This window comes from Bos taurus, chromosome 14, assembly GCF_002263795.3.
Source record: "Bos taurus isolate L1 Dominette 01449 registration number 42190680 breed Hereford chromosome 14, ARS-UCD2.0, whole genome shotgun sequence".
Taxonomy (NCBI): Eukaryota; Metazoa; Chordata; class Mammalia; order Artiodactyla; family Bovidae; genus Bos; species Bos taurus.
The window spans coordinates 69272926-69294349 of NC_037341.1; the positions used below are offsets into that span (position 1 = coordinate 69272926).

Sequence of the window (21424 nt, forward strand, 5' to 3'; positions counted from 1 at the left end):
CCTACCTGAGAACTGGAGGTGGGTTCAAGGTTCAGCCTTTGGCCTTCTTGTCTAAATATACACTCTCTTTGGACAACAGCGTATCCACACCTGGAGCTTTAACCCTAAGCCTTCCACCTGAATGACTCCCCAGGCTGTATCTCCAGTTCTGACCTCCTCTTACAGTCGTCATCCTGCAATCTGCATTTTGGCCCACTTCCTTAAATGCCCTCGAATCCCCTTAAATTCAGTGATGCCCAGAAGACTACTGATCAGCAGCCAGTACACCACTGCTTTTCTACTGCAGTCTCTGACTGGCACTAGCACAATCTATATTTGAACTTCATGAAACCTTCCCCTTCCTGCTCCCTGACCCTGCTACGATCCAATCAGTTATCAAGTCTAGTCGCTTCTTCCTCTGTTATGTGTGTGCTCGGTGCTGTGCTCCGTCGCTGCAGTCGTGTCCAACTCTTTGCGACTCCATGGACTGTACCCGCCAGGCTCCTCTGTCCATAGGATTTTTCAGGCAAGAATACCAGAGTGGGTTGCCATGCCCTCCTCTAGGGGAATTCCTGAGCCAGGGATCGAATCCACATCTCCTGCATCACAGATGAATTCTTTACTGTTGAGCCACTGGGGAAGCTCATTATATGTATATATGTATGTATATACATTCACATACATACATGTAAAATATCTACCCTCCCTAAATCAGACACTCTTTATTTTTTAATGACTTATTATGGCTGAATTAGTTGGTAAGTATTAAATTACTTGGTAAGTATTAAACCTAGACAGCATATTAAAAAGCAGAGACATTACTTTGCCAACAAAGATCCATATAATCAAAGTTGTGGTTTTTCCAGCAGTCAAGTATGGATGTGAGAATTGGACCAAGCCAGAGAATCGATGCTTTTGAACTGTGGTGTTGGAGAAGACTCTTGAGAGTCCCTTGGACTGCAAGGAGATCAAACGAGTCAATCCTAAAGGAAATTAACCCTGAATATTCACTGGAAGAACTGATGCTGAAGCTGAAACTCCAATACTTTGGCCATCTGACGCAAAGAACTGACTATTGGAAAAGACCCTGAAGCTGGGAAAGATTGAAGACAAGAGAAGGGGATGGCAGAGGATGAGATGGTTGGATGGCATCACTGACTCAAAGGACATGAGTCTGAGCAATCCCCAGGAGATAATGAAGGACAGGGAAGCCTGGTGTGCTGCAGTCCACAGGGTTGCAGAGTCGGACACAACTGAGCAACTGAACAACCACAAAGTATTAAATATGAGAATCATGTCTTTGTACTTTCTGGGCTTTAATAACTTAAGTGGAAATTTTAATTTCAGAAACTATTTTGACTGAGCAAACTAGATAAGTTACAAAAATACTTGCTGCAACAAATTTGCTCTTACATTGTATACTGAGAATGAGTATATCTGCAAGATTCAAAGACCACCATGGTTTCAGTGACACAATTTCCCCCTTACAAATCTCTCTTAGGAGATGTCGCAGGTACGAAATAAGACTGAGCCACAGGAGAGGCACAGCCCTTTGGACTCCCCTGCAATTCCTATGGCATTCACTCATATCCTGGAAGCAATCAGGTTGAAGCTACCAAGAGGGTTTAAGAATGCAATAAATCAGATACTCTTTCAAATGTGGCAATAGGAAATGATTTACTAGAGATGATTATTAAGAGCATGCAGGATGGAAGCCAAATTACAGACCGGTGAGCAGGGTCACAGTGGTGAGGGCCTTGAAGTAAAAATACACATAGAACGTGTATTCAAAAAAGGTTAACTGGGAGGGAAAAGTAAGAAACAGAAGGGTCCCACGGGCTGCTCACTAAACACAGTAGCAACAAACTAGAAGATAAACGGGGCAAGCTGTCAGAGAGGCCAGCTGAAAACACCAGCTGGGAACTGCTGAGGATGTAAAGTTCTGGAAGGGCGGAAGAGGAGAGGCATCAGCCTTGACCAGGCAGGAAGACACACTCTCCCCTGAGAGACAGAGAAACAGTGAGCAGACGAGTCCCAGGACAGCCTCACTGAGGAAGCTGAGGAGGAGAAAGGGGGATTTTTAAAAAGTGGAAAAAGTTTACAATAGTCCCTGAGATACATTTGCTGGGATTTCACTGAGCAATGGATACACACTGTTAAACAGAAAACGCTACAACCAAGCTTTAGGAGTAGCCACAGCTAGAAACGACGGTTTCCTAAATGATTCGGCTAAAGGAGGCTACTTACGTGCTTTAGGTGCAAGTGTGCCTGGCTGGCCACGTCATACACCACGTCTCTCACATTTCTATCTTGACTCTTCCGTAGAAAATCCTCTTGTGAAACACCGTGCTACGTAGGAAAATGCGCATTACGTTAGGAATCAAAGAGCACACTTAAAACTAACTCAGCTCAAGACAACAGGTGATAGAACAATATGTACAGTAAAATGCTCTTTTGGTTTTTAAAATACAGCTATATGTACGTGTCACACACAAACACACTGTCTCTCCTAGGAAGAACATGCAACAAGATGCTAAGTAACGACAGTAGTACCTGGAACAAAATAAACAAACGGATAAGAAATTTAAAAGAACAGACAATAATGAACCTCATCCAGAAAACAAAGGTTCTCATACACAGTAATTTTTCTTAAGGATTACTTCCTCCTTTAAAATAAAAGAACAGGCTAAGGTGAACACTAGGAATAATTATGAAATTGCTTGGAAGGGAATGAGGCTACACCAAGTAAGGTTCTCTGGACCTTCTTACGCACAGCTCCACCACGACCTAAAATGCCTGACTGATAAAACTCTGACTTGGTAACTCTGAAGCAAAAATGCAATACGCATGTGTTTCAAAGAAGTTACTGCTGCTAAGTTGCTTCAGTCGTGTCCGACTCTGTGCAACCCCAGAGACGGCAGCCCACCAGGCTCCCCCGTCCCTGGGATTTTCCAGGCAAGAACACTGGAGTGGGTTGCCATTTCCTTCTCCAATGCACGAAAGTGAAAAAGGAAAGTGAAGTCGCTCAGTCGTGTCCGACTCTTTGCGACCCCATGGACTGCCGCCTACCAGGCTCCTCTGCCCATGGGATTTTCCAGGCAAGAGTACTGGAGTGGGTTGCCACTGCCTTCTCTAGAACAGACTAAAGAACAAGAAGAGAAATGTCCCTCCCCATATTCTTAAGGTAAATAATTAGGAGTCCAAGTAACAGCCTTACCAGCATACAGATATCCATGGGAAGGAACACCCTTCTTCTGCTCCCGTGATAGGGGGTGGCTCTCAAGCAAGTGACGATGCCTTGTGCTTTTCCGATGTGACTGGCGGCATGGTCTGCATGAAGATCCTTTATGCCTGTGATTTCAGAAATCTAACAATTAGGCCGCTCTTTTCTCTTCAAATGCGTAACAAGTGAATACAAGCAGCATAGGGAAATCACCTTAACATGTAAAAGGTGTTTATCCTGTGTTTCATATCTGAAAAACAGGATTTATGTGAGCAAAACTGGGCACAAAGACAAGCTGATCATTTACCAGTAACAGGCTTCTGAACGTCAACTTTTAAATAGAAGGTTTCCTCAGACGACAGCATACCAAGAGCACATTTGGAATTTTAATCAGCTCTTGTGGAAAACACTGCAAGTCTTGCATTTCTTCTCCTCAGTGCAATTTCCATATGACCTCATTTTAAGTATATGCCTAACAGACTTTCTGCTCTTTGCGCCCTCCTTTCACTGCGTTGGCAAACATGTCACTGAATGGGCAGGCAGAACAGGCCTGGGAAACTGGGCAAGGACTTGTATTATTCTTTTAGGCTGACATAAAGACATATTGTTTTCTTCAAATGGATGGTATTGTCCTTGCCCCAAATAATTCCATTACAATCCTCATGACAATAAGCCCTCACCAACTTAGAATAGAGTCAAAGGAGCAAAAATATCTAAACTCCATAGTTTGGGGTTTTGTTTTTTTAAAGAAAAATCTCATAAAAACTTACAGAGTTTTATTTCTTCAACCTTTGTCTTAAACATGGGAAAGTATTATTGACAAAGAAGAAAGTAGTCAGGTCATAGGGCTTCCAAACAGTAAGGGTTGCATAAAAAAGTAAAATCATCTGCAATTACCAGATTATTAATTATAGCATGAGGCAGCTAAAGTACTTTTATGAGAATCTGGGTATTTTCATTAGTCTGCATTCCATTCCAAAGAAAGGTATATATTTATTATATTTCCATTCTACCTTGAAAGAAACAGAAAAGCTAGTCCTTTATAGTTGGTGCAAAGAAAAATTTTAACGTTAAACTGGTTAGACTGTCAAATTGTATGTTAACAGTATGGAGGGTCCTTAAAAAACTAATAACAGAGTTACCATATGATCCAGCAAGTTTATGCCTGGGCATATATCCAGAAAAGATGAAAACTCTCATTTGAAAAGATATATGCACCGCAATATTCACAGCAACACTATTTACAATAGTCAAGACATAGAAACAGCCTAGCTGTCCATCAGCAGATGAACAGAGTAAGATGTGGTGCACACACACAAGGGAACACGACTCAGCCATAGAAGCAGAAGGAAACGCTGCCACTTGCAGCAACACGGATGGACTAGGGATTACCGTACTGAGTGGTAAATCAGACAAAGACAGATACTATATGATCCACTTATATGTGGGATCTGAAAAATCATACAAATGAACCTACTTACAAAACAGAAACAGACTTACAGACTTAGAAAACAGACTGGCAGTTACCAAAGGGGAAGCAGTGGGAGGGGCGAAGTAGGAGCCTGGGGCTGCCAGATGCTCATCATCATATAGAATAAACAACAAGGGTTTAGCACGGGAACTATATTCAGCTCTTATAACTACAACGAAAAAGAATCTGAAAAAAAAAGTATATATGTAACTGAATCACTTTCCTACATACCTGAAATTAACATAATGTAGATCGACTATACTTCAATTAAAAAAAAGTATTTTCTTTAAGAAAGAGAAGTATAAAACAGAAAAAAAAAAAAAAACTTACCCAATATTTCTAGTGTTAGATAAAGAAGAGAACTCTGTGTATTTTCAGCATAATTTTCTAGTTCCTGGATATTACGATATGCTTTGTCATCCAAATTTTTTTCCTACAAACAAAATGTTTTCTTTGTTTGATGGTTAATAATTTATTTTAAAAATGCACAATTTTTCCCCTAAAGAAATTATTTAATTATTATTTAAGTTAAATTATTTAAATTTAAATTATTTAATTATTAAATAATTAAAACTATTGGTATGAACTGTTTATTACACAATAAAATAAGATCCTACATGTTCACTACTTACAAATCACCCCTCAGAATAATACCTCAGGAATAATCTCAATGCACAAATCACCACAGACGTGGGGTTGGCTTAATTTTTACTTGCTTCTAAAGTCTAAGGTCTTTTTATACAGTTCATGAGGTTCTCACAGCAAGTATGCTGTGGTGGTTTGCCATTTCCTCCTCCAGCTGACTCAATGGAAAAGTCCCTGATGCTGGGAAAGACTGAGGACAGAAGGGGGCCTTCGGGGATGAGATGGTTGGATGGCATCACTGATGCAATGGACACGAACTTGGGCAAACTTTGGGAGATGACAAGGGACAGGGAGGCCTTCAGGGAATCTTCCCAACCCAGGGATCAAACCTGTGACTTTTTCATCGGCACGCAGGTTCTTCACCACTGAGCCATCAGGGAAGCCCCCACCTTAGACTGTGTTGTTGTTCAGTCACCCAGTCATTACGGAACTGGGCTTCCCATGCTATACAATAGGTCCTTGTTGATTATCTGTTTTATACACGTTTTATTTACAGATCAAATGATAACATGTCTGAGGTTTACTTTAAAATAATCAAATACGGTTTAGTGAGGGAAGTTGGTAGAAAAAAAATGAAAACACACTGGACATGGGTTTATTAAAGCTAGGTGACAGATACATGAAAGTATATTACACTATTTTCTCTACTTTTATATAAGTCTGAACATTTTCTATTTTTAAAAAAACACCAAAATAGTAGAGTATGATATGCACATGCATGCCTCTGCCTGGACGCCCGTTCACCTGTCTGTCTCCAGGTACCGGGGTAGGAGCTGAGGTAGGTGGCATGCAGTGATGGAGAACAGATAAAATGGCATAGTTCTCTAAAAGTCTGCTTCCTCCAAAATATTAATATACATATTAAAACATTTCTTCCCTGAAGAATTAGCATAAGGATTAAAAGAGGAGAAAAAACAAGACTTGAGCAACTGCAACTTACTCTTTCATCAATGATTTTCATAAGCCATCTTTTAGTCAGATTATGTCTTCTGACAGCCTAAAAAAAAAAAAGTTTTAAGTTTTTGGAAAGTACTACAAATGACTTCTGTAGACCTGAATAACATAAACAAACCAAATACAAAACCAGGCCAGGGAACATCTGTAATAACTCATCACCAGAGAGCTATGTTAAAAACCTAGGGAAAAAGAAAATGTCCCTAGAAAACACTTTAAAACATTTTCAAGTAAAGATAATATATCCAAAACTTTTTCACTACTCTTTTCCTTATACTATTAGTAATTAGTGAATCCACTTTCAAAACAAACAAAAACACAAGAATTAAGCAGAGCAAGCTTCTCTATGCAGTATGCCTCGACTTCCATGCTTATTACAAACTTCTTTCCATAAAATGAAGACCCTATTTAATGAAAATAACCACTTTATAAAAAAGAAAAGGCTAATACAGCTCCAAAGAAAACAATCTGCAGGGTACAGTGTTATCTTACAAGTAAAGACACTCCGTTAAGAAAGAGCACACTTAGTGCTTAGATCTTGGTCTCGAACCATTTCCATCAAAGGAAACAGACTCTAAAAAAGGGGATTCCAGAGCTGGAAAAAGGGAGATTCGAGAGGATCCTGAACCATTTTATTGTGCCAGAAAATAGAAAGTGCAAAAAAAAAAAAACAAAGATAGGAGGCATGTTAGGACACAGGAGCCAGTCTGAAGGGACTCTCATTGTCCAAATATGGGACTATATGAATACCAAATAATTAAGTACAGTAATGAGGTATAATCTGCCTGCCAGTGTAGGAGACATAAGAGACAAGGGTTCATTCCCTGGGTTGGGAAGATCCCTTGGAAGAGGAAATGGCAACCCACTCCAGTATTCTTGCTTGGGAAATACTATAGACAGAGGAACTTGGTGGGCCACAGTCCATAGGGTCTGAAAGAGTTGGACACAACTAAGCGAATAAGCATGCATGCAAGCAATGATTTATAAAGTACTAGACAAAAATGCAGTTTATACCAATAATTAATAAACAAATAAATAATATAGGAGAGTGAGAGCAGTTGCTTACAGTAGCATGCCAAGTGGTAAATGTGAACAGAGCATTAGAGTTGGGACATTATCACTCTGTAATCATAATAGTAAAGACTGGATAAGAACCATCAGTGAATGTTACGTTTCACAGGAAACTGATGAGGAGTAGGATATTTGCATTGTCTTAAAGTTGATTAGTTGCAAGGGAAATTCTAATTATACAGTAGACTACACATTGGGAGAACCGGACAACATCTTGAATGTTAATGAAAATGAACAATGCAATAAAGGACGGATGGACAGAATGTGTCTCCAGATGTGACACTCCAAGAATACATCACTGATGCAGTATTCTGGCCAAGAGCGCATAACCTGAACCATCTAAGCAGGATAAAATATTAGACAAATCCAAAATGAGGAATGTTCTACTACAAAAAAAAAAGATGTTATACACTTCAAACATGTCAATGTCATAGAAGACAAAGAAAAACTATGGAAATGTTCCAGATTAAAGTAGGCTAAACAGATATGACTGAAAAATACCTGACTGGATCCTACAATGGAGGGGAAAAATACATTAATGTATATCATTAGGTCAACTGACAAAATTGGAATATGACTGGAAAATCAGATGAAAGTTATTTCAAAGTTAAATTTACTAAAGTCAGTAACTATTCTGGTTAAATAAGAGAATATCTGTATTCTTAGGAAATACTAAAGTATTGAGAAATAAAGGGACATGACGTATGCAACTTATACTCAAATGATTTAAAAAAATTAAAAAAATTATGTGTGAAAATATACAGAGATCATGCCAGAGCACACACACACACGAGTGAGCACACACAAATGATTAACAAATAGGATAAAATGTTAACAACAGGTAAATGTGAGTGAACGACATAGAAGTGTTCTTACAAGATTTTTACTTTTGTAACCTTCCTAAAATTTTGAAGCTATTTCCAAATAAGGTAAACACTGCTTTTGTGCCAAGTCAACACTAAGTATAATATATTTTCACAAGAAATACAGTAGTGAAACATAAAGTCTCCAGGATATCCCACACTTCAACTGAGACTCTAAGATGTCACTGATACTAATGTAAAGGCTGGCAGGCTCATCAACACACATGCAAGTGGCAAAGGATGGAAGTGTGCAGAATGGAGCCCACCTTGCCCGACAGGAAAGCAGCAGAAGCTATGAGGGCTGCAAAGAGCTGGTCTGGAAGTGCTCTCAGCATTGCTACAATTACACAGCAGCACTCCCACAGGCCTCTCCCCCCAGTTCCAAGAATCAGCCTGGGATACCTCAGTCACTTCAGTCTTGCTCTCATTTTGTTTTGTACATGTCTGAGAAGGGCAGGGCTTGTTTGATCTTTGTAACCACACCATCAAGCACCATTCCTGGCACATAAAAGTACTCAGCAGATACTAAACCACTGAAAAGTCAGACTCCTATTTACTCAAGTCTGACGCTGTAACAGCTGCAGTTCCTTGACCACAAAACAGAGTTCTGTCTGATTCTGAAGGACATCAGAGATCAAGATAAAAAAACACATAAGAAGCTGAAAACCTGTTAAATAAAGGTATCAAAACTTTGCAAATAGAAGCCAAATGGAATAAAAATCATGGCTATAATTATTAGAAATTATAGGAATTCATCTATTCTGTGCTCTAAAAGCACCAATGAAACAGCGCAGCAGGAATGTACTCTCTGTTCCCCTATTTAATCTTCTGAAGAACCTGAAGCTCTTTAAGCAATCAGTGGAAAGTCTGACTGGACAGTGGCGCAATAAGTATGTGCTCCAGAAGAATGGGAAGAAGTAAAAAACACACAATCAGGACAACCGCTCTGAACACTACCTGCTTCTTTCAAATGTTCATGTTAATCTGCAATACCTGTCATATCAGAGAGCTGGCCAACATTAATCATCAAAATTTAAGCAGCTTTTAAAACTGGACAAATTGTCATACATGTAAACATTCTGTAAATCAGATATGTCTTCTGGCATTTAAATGAAGCTAAGACAAGATAAATTTATGTTAAATAAATCTCTGATCTTTCAAGTTATTTCCTGACAAAGGCCAGAATCTTCAATACAAGTCTTAGCATAAACTTCTAACGCAGTCAGGTTTGTATATAAAATAAGTAGTTTCTGGATTTTGGAGAAACTTTCCTTTAAACTGAGTCAGCCAGGATGAAGTTCTTGAAGTGGGATGACTAAAGGGAAACAGCTAATCCGATACTAAAGAGCTTCCCATCCACTTTTCCTTCCCAGTCCCTGATGGAGGGGCCTGGTTCTCCAATTACTGAGGTTCTGTGAAGTCAATCTGGGGCCAAGAAAAGGGGCCTGCCTCTGCTGGGGCACAGACCTGAGAAGGAGTGTACCACTCAGGTCTGTCAGAGGCTCCTGGGACAGACGCTGTCTTCTGGCACTTACGATGTGACAACAGGGACACAGATCAATGACAAAAGGAGCCTAAACCCTGTTCTCTGCTGCTAGTTCAATGTATTTTTAAACTGTGTAAGGCTAGTTGTGAATGAGGAATCCATAGAGCTTTAATGTAAAACTACCAAATACATCTTAGTGTACAAATAACAACCTCGCCCATAGGCTTCCATTCTCAGATACCTAAACTTCATCAACAAAGAGGCAATTCTATGAAACTAGACAAGGCAGCTTTAGGAATGATAAGAGCACAAAAGATCAATGCATCATTTTCTACAGTCCAGCGTATGAACTACAGCACTGGAATAAGGAGCTACTTGGCAGATAGAATAGAAAATTTAAAATGTCATTGTTTCAAAATTTGTAGGGCTTAAATTCTGCAACCAAACATGTGGAAAATAATTTATAACATAAACAGACCAAATTCCTCTTTCTTCTTTTAATAAACACACTAAAGATGTGTGTAAATTACTTGTTAATGATTTTAAATTCTGTCAAAACTAATATATATCTGACTTTCTTCTTTTAATAAACACACTAAAGATGTGTGTAAATTACTTGTTAATGATTTTAAATTCTGTCAAAACTAATATATATCTGAACGTTACGTGAGCCCAAGAATATTTTCAGGATAGATTCCCCATTGCCACTATCCAACTTGTATGTAACAAAAAGTATGCTTAAACAACATTCTTACAAGTGAAAAGTAGCTGTTTCTGTTTTACCTTCCACAGTTCAATGGCCACAGGCTGATGTGGTGGATTGTCACTGTATATATCATCCACAGTTTTCTTCCAAAACTGCATTCGCATCAGTCCAATTGTTTTCTCAGAGACAGAGTCCTTAATCTATAAACAGGGTTTAAAAACATTAACAACTGCACTACTCAGAGTCTCAGAAATCACTATTTATAACCATAAAATCACGTAATTCAGTCTTCTCTGCATTTAATTTTTCCTTGAAGTTATATATCGGTTAAATTGTCACCATTATGAGTTACCTAAGTAAAAGCCAAAGATTACTTGGTGCTTATTCAAAAATATCCTCAAGGTCTGCATTCAAAAATACCAGCAATTCTTCTAAAAAAGTTATAAGGAAAAACAAAGGAGGGGGGACATTTTGTTTTAAAAAAATTTAAGAAAGATCAACCAGTCACATATAGACCTATTTGAATCCGGATTTAAAGAGAGAGACAACTAGGAAAATTTGAACACCAGATGTTTAATGATATTAAGGAATTATTTAAAATTTTTAATATATAATAATAGTAGTGTTATTTTTTTTAAGTGAATTCTTTTAGAGATGCAAATTGAAATATCTGCAGGTGGAAAAATTCATCTGAAACTTAACTTCAAAATAACCTGATGTGGCTGAGGAGTAAAGATGAAAAACAAGATTGGCCTTGAGAAGGTAACAGCTGGAGGTGGGTGACGGGGTACATGAGGGTTCATTATATTTCTCTCTCTGTACATGGACATACTGCATTCTATATATGATTGAAATTTTCCAGTGGAGTTTTAAAAAAATAAGTGGAAGGGAAGAAAAACAATCCTCACTTGGTTAGTGATAGCAAAAATATTTTTTAACTCTGACGATAAACCTAGTAAATAGAACCAGAGGCTTTTCAGAGGAAGCAGAGAAGGAAATATTGTTTATCAAATGTCTACAAGTTCCAGGCCCTGTGTAGGTACCATGATGTTACCTGATCACAATCATCAGAACAAACTCACAGGGTCCTTATCAACACATTCATTCTACAAATACAGAAATTATGGCTCAAAAAGGTAGAAGCTTATCTCACGCACATGGAGAAGACTGTGGAGAGGGCAGGGGCTGACTGCAAAGGGACACATACGGGAATCTTTCAGGCTGATGGAACTGTTCTGTATCACGACTCTGATGGTACCTACAGGACTTGAAGCAGTTTTCAAAACCTATAGGTCTATATACCACAAAAAGTGAATTTTACTGTGGTACATTTAAATAAACTCACTCGTTCATTCACTAACTTTTTAAAAGACTGCTAGACTCTCTCCCTAACTTACTATTGATTAAGAATGGCCTTGTTAAGTTCTGGCAAGAATCATCAATGCATGCTAAATCTAGGAGGAAAATTTTTTCTAACTGAGCTATAATTGACACATAACAGTTTCATTGCTTTAAGTATACAACATGATTTGATATGAGCGTGGTGGGCTACAGTCCATGGGGTCGCAACGAGTCGGACATGACTGAGCAACTAAACCTACCTACCTACCTACCTACCTATATATTGTGAAAGATCACCATAGAATATCTATTATCACCACACAAAATTAGAAATCTGTGTATGTCAAGAGCTTTTAAGGTCTGCTCTATTAGCAACTTTCAAATGCATAGTAACAGTATTAGCTGTGCACTCATGCCCACGCCTTATTTACTTACAATGGCAAGTTTCTACTTTTTAACCACAATCACTCCTCTCACCCATGTCCTAACCCTGTCTCTGGCGACCACCAATCTGTTCCCTGTATCTACGGGCTTGCGAATTGTTTGTTTGTTTTGCTTTTGCTTTAGATTCCACTATAAGTGAGATCGTATGGTATTTGTCTTTGTCAAACTCATTTCACGTACATGAAGCCCTCAAGGTCCATCTGTGTTGTCACAAATGGCAAGGTTTCCTTCTTCTTTATGGTAAGTAATAACTCATTGTGTAGATATACCTCATCTTTTCTAAGAATATATTTACATATTTATATTTTTGGCTGCACTGGGTCTTCGTTGCTGCCCACGGGCGTTCCCGAGTTGCAGTGCGCTGGGGTGACTCTCTGGTGCAGTGCACAGGCTTCTCACCGCGGTGGCTTCCGTGGTGGAGCACACGCTCCACGGTGGCCGGGTTTCAGCAGATGCAGCAGGTGGACTCAGGGGTTGCCATGGGCAGGCTCTAGGGCGCTCAGGCTTCAGGAGCTGCAGCTCATGGGCTCAACAGCTGTGGCACATAGGCTTCAGTTGCCCACGGCATGGAGAATCGGCCTGGACCAGGGATCGAACCTGTGTCCCCTGTACTGCAGATTCTTATCCACTGTACCACGAGAGAAGTCCCGATAAACCACATCTTTATCCAGTCATCCACCAACGGACACTTGGGTGGCTTCCAAACCTCGGCTACTGTAATAATGCCGTGATGAACAAGGAGGTGCAACTATTTTTTTCAAATTAGTGTTTTCATTTCCTTTGGCTAAATACCCAGAAATGGAATTACTAGATTTTGTAGTAGTTCTAATCTTTTAGGAATCTCGTACCATTTTCCATAGCAGCTGCACCAATTTGCACTCCCACCAACAGTGCAAAGGGTTCCCTTTACTCCACAGCCTCAGCGTTTGTTGTTTCTTGTCTTTTTGATGACAGCTATTCTAATAGGTATGCAGTGACGCCTCACTGTGGTTCTGATTTGCACTTCTCTCAAAGTGACGCTGAACACATTTTCATGTACCTATTGGCTGTATATGAGGTAAATTTTGATGAGGACCATGGTCTTAGAATGTCTCCTCACATTCAACAGGAAAAAAATATTAACATCTTGACCAGTGGCCAAAATTGCTATCACAAATAAGAGGCACACAGCCATGTCATGCCTCATTGTGATTCCCTGAGAAGGACATACACCATTAAGACATTAAGTATTAGATTAGAAATGTATAATATAATTGTGATAAAAACTCCAAATGAGAAATATTCAAGATTTTTAAAGGAACAATATGGTTTTTTTTAATGTCAGTGTTTAATAGAAGACAAAGAAAAGCTGTGGAAATGCTCCAGATAAAAGGAGGCAAAAGAGACATGAAAGCTTAAATGTAATATGTGATCTTAGTTTGGATTCTGTACAGAAGGGTTTAAAGATGCCATAAAAAACATCATTCAATCGTTCAACAAAACTGGAAACCAGAAGGTAGATTAAATAAAACTAGTGTATCTGTCTCAAATTTACTCAAACTGGTAAGTGTTATGAAAGAGAATATTCTTGTGCTAATGAAATATCGCTCAAGTTTATGAGTAAAGGGGCATGGTGTAGTCAAGTTACAGTAAAATGATTCATAAAAAGAAACACAGTGCATTAATGTGTGTACATATACATGTGTGTGTATACAGAGAGAGAAAAAGAGGGAGAGAAAGGAAGGAAGACAGAGAGAAGGAGAACAACTTGATAGAGCAAATGGGGCCAAATATTAACAAAAGGGCATATCGGTATTCTTCGTACTATTCTTACTCCTGTGCGCATGAAAGTATTTCCAAATAAAAAAAAAAATTTTTAATGGTGTTGGTGCTGGGTGGGTCTCTCTCAATGTTTAGTGTTCAGATCCCATGGCATATGGTCTATTCTAAATACAGCATCAAGAGTAATCCTTTAAAGATGTGGGCACATACATACAATGGAATGTTCAGTTCAGTTCAGTCGCTCAGTCGTGTCCAAATCTCTGCGACCCCATGAATCGCAGCACTCCAGGCCTCCCTGTCCATCACCAACTCCCGGAGTTCACTCAGACTCACGTCCATCAAGTCAGATGCCATCCAGCCATCTCATCCTCTGTTGTCCCCTTCTCCTCCTGCCCCCAATCCCTCCCAGCATCAGGGTCTTTTCCAATGAGTCAACTCTTCGCATGAGGTGGCCAAAGTACTGGAGTTTCAGCTTTAGCATCAGTCCTTCCAAAGAAATCCCAGGGCTGATCTCCTTCAGAATGGACTGGTTGGATCTCCTTGCAGTCCAAGGGACTCTCAAGAGTCTTCTCCAACACCACAGTTCAAAAACATCAATTCTTCGGCGCTCAGCCTTCTTCACAGTCCAACTCTCACATCCATACATGACCATAGGAAAAACCATAGCCTTGACTAGACAGACCTTTGTTGGCAAAGTACTGTCTCTGCTTTTCAATATGCTATCTAGGTTGGTCATAACTTTTCTTCCAAGGAGTAAGCGTCTTTTAATTTCATGGCTGCAGTCACCATCTGCACTGATTTTGGAGCTCAAAAAAATAAAGTCTGACACTGTTTCCACTGTTTCCCCATCTATTTCCCATGAAATGATGGGACCAGATGCCATGATCTTCGTTTTCTGAATGTTGAGTTTTAAGCCAACTTTTTCACTCTCCTCTTTCATCAAGAGGCTTTTTAGTTCCTCTTCACTTTCTGCCATAAGGGTGGTGTCATCTGCATATGTGAGGTTATTGATATTTCTCCCGTCAATCTTGATTCCAGCTTGTGCTTCTTCCAGCCCAGCATTTCTCATGATGTACTCTGCATATAAGTTAAACAAGCAGGGTGACAATATACAGCTTTGATGTACTCAGACATAAAAAAGAATGAAATAATGTCACATGCAGCAATATGGATGAACCTACAGATTATCAGATTAAGTGAAATCAGAAAAACAAAGAAAATACCATGTGACACCACTTATTTGTGGAATCTAAAATACAACACAAATAAACTTATCTACAAAACTGAAACAGGCACACACAGAAAACAGACCTGCAGTTGCCAAGGGGGAAGGATGGATTGGGAATCTGGGACTAGCAGATGCAAGAGTATCGGATGGACAGACAACAAGGTCCTGTCGTATAGCACAGGGAACTATATTCAATACCCTATAAAAAACATAATGGAGAAGAAAAAATAAGTTAAAAAAACTTTTTTAAAAGACTAATCATTTCAGGAGGACACTGAGCTCACTTCTCCCCCAGTGAACACATCAAAAATACATCTACATCGCTGAAAACCACCTGGAAACTGGCAAAGAGAGGCTCTTCTACAACCAATGGAGTGGGCAGAATGGGAGGGACACATATGAGGTTGGGACCTAGGCCCTTAGCAGGGGACACAGGAGGAGCGGAATATCACACACAGGCTCAGGGATCCACCCTGGGAAGACAATTACCCTTCGCTAGTGTGAAAACCAGTGGGACTTACTGGAGTGCTGTGAGAAGCAGAGACTGTGCACAAGCTTACTTACTCCCAGGATCTGCATCAAGGCTGCAGACGGAAAAGTGCCTGCAGCTCTGGCCAGATGCCTGCTCCAGCCCCTCTTGTCCAGCACTGCTCTCCACTAAGACAAAGGCTATCACTGCCAAGGAGTGTGCACACACTCAGAGAAAAGGGAGCCAGCCTGGACCCGAGCCAGCACGCACGACACGCTGCAGGCTGAAAACTGCCCGGGGCTCTGCGTGGCTTCCGGGACTGTTCCCGCATGCACCCCAGCCCACCCAGCTGCCTGCTGGAGCCCCTCTGGCTCTCCAGTAGGGCTGAGGTGCCCTGCCAGAGGGGTGCGCACACTGAGAGCTCCGGCCAACCCTTAGAGCTTGTGTCTAGGACCCTGAGCTCTGATCGCACCCAGACACGCGGATGACCGCCACTGGAGGAGCCCAGGAAAAGGCCCAGCTCACACCTGGCTTAGCTATAGCCCCTTCATCTTTAGCCCTACCTCCCACCACAGTGGTAGCTGCCAGCACACCCCAAGAGAAGACGTGACCTACGCTCACTTCAGATCCAGCTCTCCCACCAAAATAACTGGGCACAAACAGACTGCGTAGGGACAGCCCCACAAAAGGACGCCCCTTCAAGATTGGGACAGGTAACCATTCTACCTAATTTCATACAAAGTTATACAAAATGAAAAGACAAAGGAATATATTTCAAGTGAAAGAATAAGGGGAAAAAACTGAGAAAAACCCCTGGTGATACAGAGATAAAAAATTTACCCCATAGAGTTTCACAGTAACAGGAAAAGGAATGCTAACTAAATTTGCAAAAAGAATCCATGAACACACTAAGAATTTAAACAAGGAAACAGAAAATATTAAAAAGAACCAGTCAGAGCTGAAGAATACAATTAAAGAAATGAAAAGTGCACAGGAAAGAATGCACAGCAGACTAGCGTGATGGGCGGGGGCGGGAAATGGAAATCACCCATCAGAAGAGCAAAAAGAAAACAAAATTTTAAAAACGAGCATAGTTTAAGGGACCTCTAAGACAACATCAAGTGTACTAGCACTCACTTTATACGGATCCCAGGAGAAGAGGGTGAGAAAAGAGTAGAAAATGTATTTGATAAAATTATGGCTGAAAACTTTTTGAAGTTGAAGAAGGAGACAGATTTCTATAGGAAGCACAAAGAGCCCCAAACAAGATGAACCCAATAAGACCCACACCAAAACACATTATAATTAAAATGGCAAAAGTTAAAGAGAATTTAAAAGCAGCAAGAGAAAAACAGAGAGTCAAACACAGGGGAATCCCTGTAAGGCTATCTATCAGCTGATATTTTCTGCAGAAGCTATGAAAGCCAGAAGGGAGTGGCATGATATATTTAAACAGCTAAAAGGAAAAAACCTACAGCCTAGGATACTCTACCCAGAAACGTTATCTTTCAGAACTAAAGGAGATAAAGAACTTCTCAGACGAGCAAAAATTGAGTTTACCAGTACTAAAGCAACCTTATAAGAAGTATCAAGGGTCTTTTTCAAGTGGAAAACAAAAGATTATAAGAAGCAAGAATTCATAGAGGAAAAAAAAAAATCCCAGTAGTAAAGACAAATCTTACAGTAAAGATGTATCGACCACTTTAAATAAGCTGGTATGAAGATTTTTTTAAAAAATTGTAAAAGCAACCATAACGACAATAAATGGTAAAGAGACAGCCATGCAGATGAAAAGTTTAATAACAAAAACATAAAAATATGAGGGGTGGAAGTAAAAATTGTCTAGAATGTATATGAACTTAAAAGACTAGTTTAAGTCCAGTAGATATAATTACCATATAAAACATACACAAATCTCATGGCAACCACAAAATAAAAACCTACGATACACAAAAACCAGTAAGAAAGCAACCCAAACATAGTGTAAAAAGACAATTACACAACCACAATGGAAGAAACAAAATGAAGAAATGAACAGAGAAAAACTACAAAAACAACTGGAAAACAAGTAATAAAGTCAGGAAGTCCAGTAGTACACACCTATCAATAATTACATTTGCACCACCTACTGAACGGGAGAAAATATTTGCAAATGAAAATCCTTTGAGGGGTTAATAGCCAAAATTCAAAAGCAGTTCATACAACTTGATATCAAAAGAACAAACAAAAGACCCAAATAGACACTTTACCAAAAAGATATACAGATGGCCAAGAGGTCCACAAAAAGGTGCTGAAACATCCATCAGTAAGCACCAGGGAGGTATCACTTCACATCTGCAGAATGGTTATCATCAAAAAGACCACAAATACTGTTGGTGCAACCACTGAGCTGGTCATAGCCAGCTGTCGTATAAAATCCACTTTTCATTGCGTGTCACAATCCAGTTGAGAAATGGTTTCTTGTACAGAATAAGAGGACACTTTAAAAAAACAATTTTGGATTTGAAGGCAGCTCATGTGGAGAAGGCAATGCCACCCCACTCCAGTACTTTTGCCTAGAAAACCCCATGGATGGAGGAGCCTGGTAGGCTGCAGTCCATGGGGTCTCTAGAGCGGACTCAACTGAGCGACTTCACTTTCACTTTTCCCTTTCATGCATTGGAGAAGGAAATGGCAACCCACTCCAGTGTTCTTGCCTGGAGAATCCCAGGGACAGGGGAGCCTGGTGGGCTGCCGTCTATGGGGTCACACAGAGTTGGACACGACTGAAGCGACTTAGCAGCAGCAGCAGCATGTGGCATACACTTATTGAACTTTTTCACCTTTCCAGTTTGCTTCAAATGCCAACATCCACAGAACGGTTGATGTTGAGTTCTTCAGCAATTTCTCGTATAGCTATAAAAAGATCAGCTTCAGTGATCCTCTCAGTTGGTAGTTGTCAACTTCTGCTGGCTGGCCACTGTGCTCCTCATCTTCAAGGTTCCTGTCTCCTTTGCAAAACTTTTTGAACCATCACTACACTGTATATTATCAGTTCGGGGCAAATGCATTGTTGATGTTGCAAATTGTCTCTGCTGCTTTACAACCCATTTTGAACTCAAATAAGAAAATTGCTCAAATTTGCTTTTTGTCTAACATCATTTCCCTAGTTTGAAATCAATATAAAATAAATAGCAAGTAATAATTAGCAAAAAAAAAAGTGATAAACGTGCATTAAAATGATGTATAACATAACCACACTTAAGAGTGTATTCCAGTATCAAAGAACAAAGTTCAACAATGCAAAATTACAATTACTTCTGTACCAATATAATAAATCCAAATAAATCAAAACCACTAATTTGAAAAGATATATGCACCCAGTGTTCATAGCAGCATTATTTACAATAATCAAGATATGGAAGCAACCTAAGTGACCATCAACAGATAAATGGACAGAGAAAATATGGTTTACACACACACACACACACACACACACACACACACACACGATGAAATATTACTCAGCCATAAAAAAGAATAAAATTTTGCCATTTGCAACAAGAAAGGCCCACAGAATATGATGCTTAGTGAAATAAATTAGAGAAAGGCAAATACTGTATGTTATCACTTACATGTAGAGTCTAAAAGTTAACACAAATGAATAAACATAACAACAAGAAAAGAAGAGAAACAGACTCACATATATAGAGAATAAAGCAGAGGTTACTAGTGGGGAAAGGGATGAGGGGAGGAGCAACATAGCGATAGGGGAGTAAGAACTACAAACTACCATGTCTAAAGTAAGTAAGATATAAGGATATACTATACAATACAGGGAATATAACCAATACTTTATGATAATGTTAAATGGAGTATGACCTATAAAAATATCAAATCACTATGTTGAACACTTGAAACTAATATAATATTATAAACCAACTGTATTTTACTAAAAAAAATTTTTAAAGGGTAATCCTTTTAAAACATGACCAAGAGATGGTCTCTTTCTTTGCTCAGAATCCTCCAGCGGTTTCCCGTCTCACTCAGAGTAAATGCCAAAGTGGCTGCAGTGGTCTCCAACACCTTACCTTTCTGGCCCAGATGCCTCTAACCTAATCTCCCAAACTATCCCTCCCTCTCTGCTGTGTCACCCTGGCCTTCTTTCCTTTGAATGTGTTCGGCACACATACCTCAGGACTTTTGTATTTGCTGCTCCTTTTGTCTGGAATATTATTCAGCCACATATTTCACACTCCTTTGCCTCCTTCAAATCTTTGCTCAAATGCTACATTAGTGAGGTTTTTTCTTATGGAAACCCCTGCTACACCAAACCTTCCCTAACCTCCTTAACTTTTCTATACAGAATTTATTTGCTCCTTGAGTGCAAGGACTTTGCATGTTTTACTCAGTGCTATATAACCCAGTACCTAAAATAGTGCCTAGCATATTTTGGGCAATATCTGTTGAATGAATGAATGAACAAGTCTGTGTGTGCAAAAACAAACAGTAAGACAGACAGCTGCTGGGAGATGGAAGTCTTGTGAAGGGACCACAGGACCAAGGGGCAACCAGGGGCACACTGCCTGGAGTGCAGGAGCAAAAATGCCTGCATAATTGAATTCATTCAATTAAAAAACAAATGCAGCAAGACACTCTTATAAGATGACAGACAATTAGGGAAAATATGGAGGATTTATCTATTAAAAATGGAATTTTTTATTATTTTAAAGTTATAATGGAAGATCACAATGGAGATTATTTATTTTTAAACTGTGACTGACTTAAGATGCTGAAGTATAGTTTATACCTGAAAAAGGAAAAAGTGAAAAAATACAGAACCATGACTTCTAGAAATACACCAAGGACAAACAGCTGGACTCAATTACTCTGCAGATTCATCAAGTCTAAGCTTCGTCAGGCCTCAGTGCTACAATCATAGCCTCCCGTTCGCTCCTAGCTCACCTCCTATCGTATTCACCAGAGGCTGCATCAAAACTGGCCACACTCTTCAAGACCCCCAACCCTCCCACGCTCCCTCACTCTCAATATCTGATCTCTCCATTTAATTTACTGAGAAAATTAAGGCCATTCTATCTCAACTCCCTCAATGACACTCTCCATTTCAATTTATCTTATACCTCAGCACACATTCTTTCCATTCTAATAAAAGGAAGACTCTCTCCTTCTTTTGTTATTCTTCAGACAAGAGTTAGTATGATATAAGATTTGGGTTTGCTATAATTACTTCAATTTCCATTTCCCTTTAAAGTTAAAAACTCATTTCAAAAAGTGCTCTGAAGAACTGCTATATTCATGCAAATTATGCAAATATTGTAGAGAATAAGCAGTAATACTCTGATTAACCTATTCAATTAATAGACAAAAGTGCAATGTTACTTGCATAGTTTAAAATATCCTTAGAAAAAAGAAATTCCAGGATGGTCTTTCCAGAAACATTAAATTAAGTTCATTAGCTACCTTTATTTTTGGAATTGAATTGTTAAGCAGGAGAAAGAAGTCCCCAGCAGAGACCTTAAGCATGTCCAACATATAAGTTACAACTATCGTTCTTTATTATTCAGCATTAAACACATTATATCATAATTTTTTGCAAATAATTTATAAGGTATTTTAATACCAGCCTGAGCCAGTTCCACATTGAAGGCTCTCAGTGCAAAAGCAGAGCTTCTGGATTCGGCAGGGAGTAAAAGGGAACATAAATAGCCTTCATAATCTCGTTTCCTGTAACAAAAAGCAGAAAAAGGTAATTATTTTGCACTTTCCAAGTTGCACACAAAAAA

General features: G+C 39.3%; 1 protein-coding gene and 1 non-coding gene across 4 annotated transcripts in view; both read right to left on the reverse strand.

Annotated features, from left to right (window-relative positions):
- NDUFAF6 (NADH:ubiquinone oxidoreductase complex assembly factor 6) overlaps window positions 1–21424 on the reverse strand; it is a 36323-nt gene that overhangs the window by 7654 nt on the left and 7245 nt on the right. Inside the window, exons 1-7 of one of the 3 annotated variants that reach the window (XM_025001581.2) lie at window positions 21262–21349; window positions 15256–15371; window positions 10476–10598; window positions 6259–6315; window positions 5004–5106; window positions 3197–3330; window positions 2227–2328 (exon numbers count right to left, since the gene is read on the reverse strand). In XM_025001581.2, the coding sequence (XP_024857349.1) occupies window positions 2227–2328; window positions 3197–3330; window positions 5004–5106; window positions 6259–6315; window positions 10476–10562 (483 nt within the window). In that variant the 5' untranslated portion in view covers window positions 10563–10598; window positions 15256–15371; window positions 21262–21349. Of the gene's footprint in view, window positions 1–2226; window positions 2329–3196; window positions 3331–5003; window positions 5107–6258; window positions 6316–10475; window positions 10599–15255; window positions 15372–21261; window positions 21366–21424 lie in introns of those variants that run through there. The other 2 variants (XM_059893257.1, NM_001105389.1) reach the window with 2 other exon arrangements.
- LOC112449670 (small nucleolar RNA SNORA14) lies at window positions 1482–1616 on the reverse strand. The gene has a single exon (XR_003038264.1). It is a non-coding gene; the product is annotated as a small nucleolar RNA SNORA14 (small nucleolar RNA).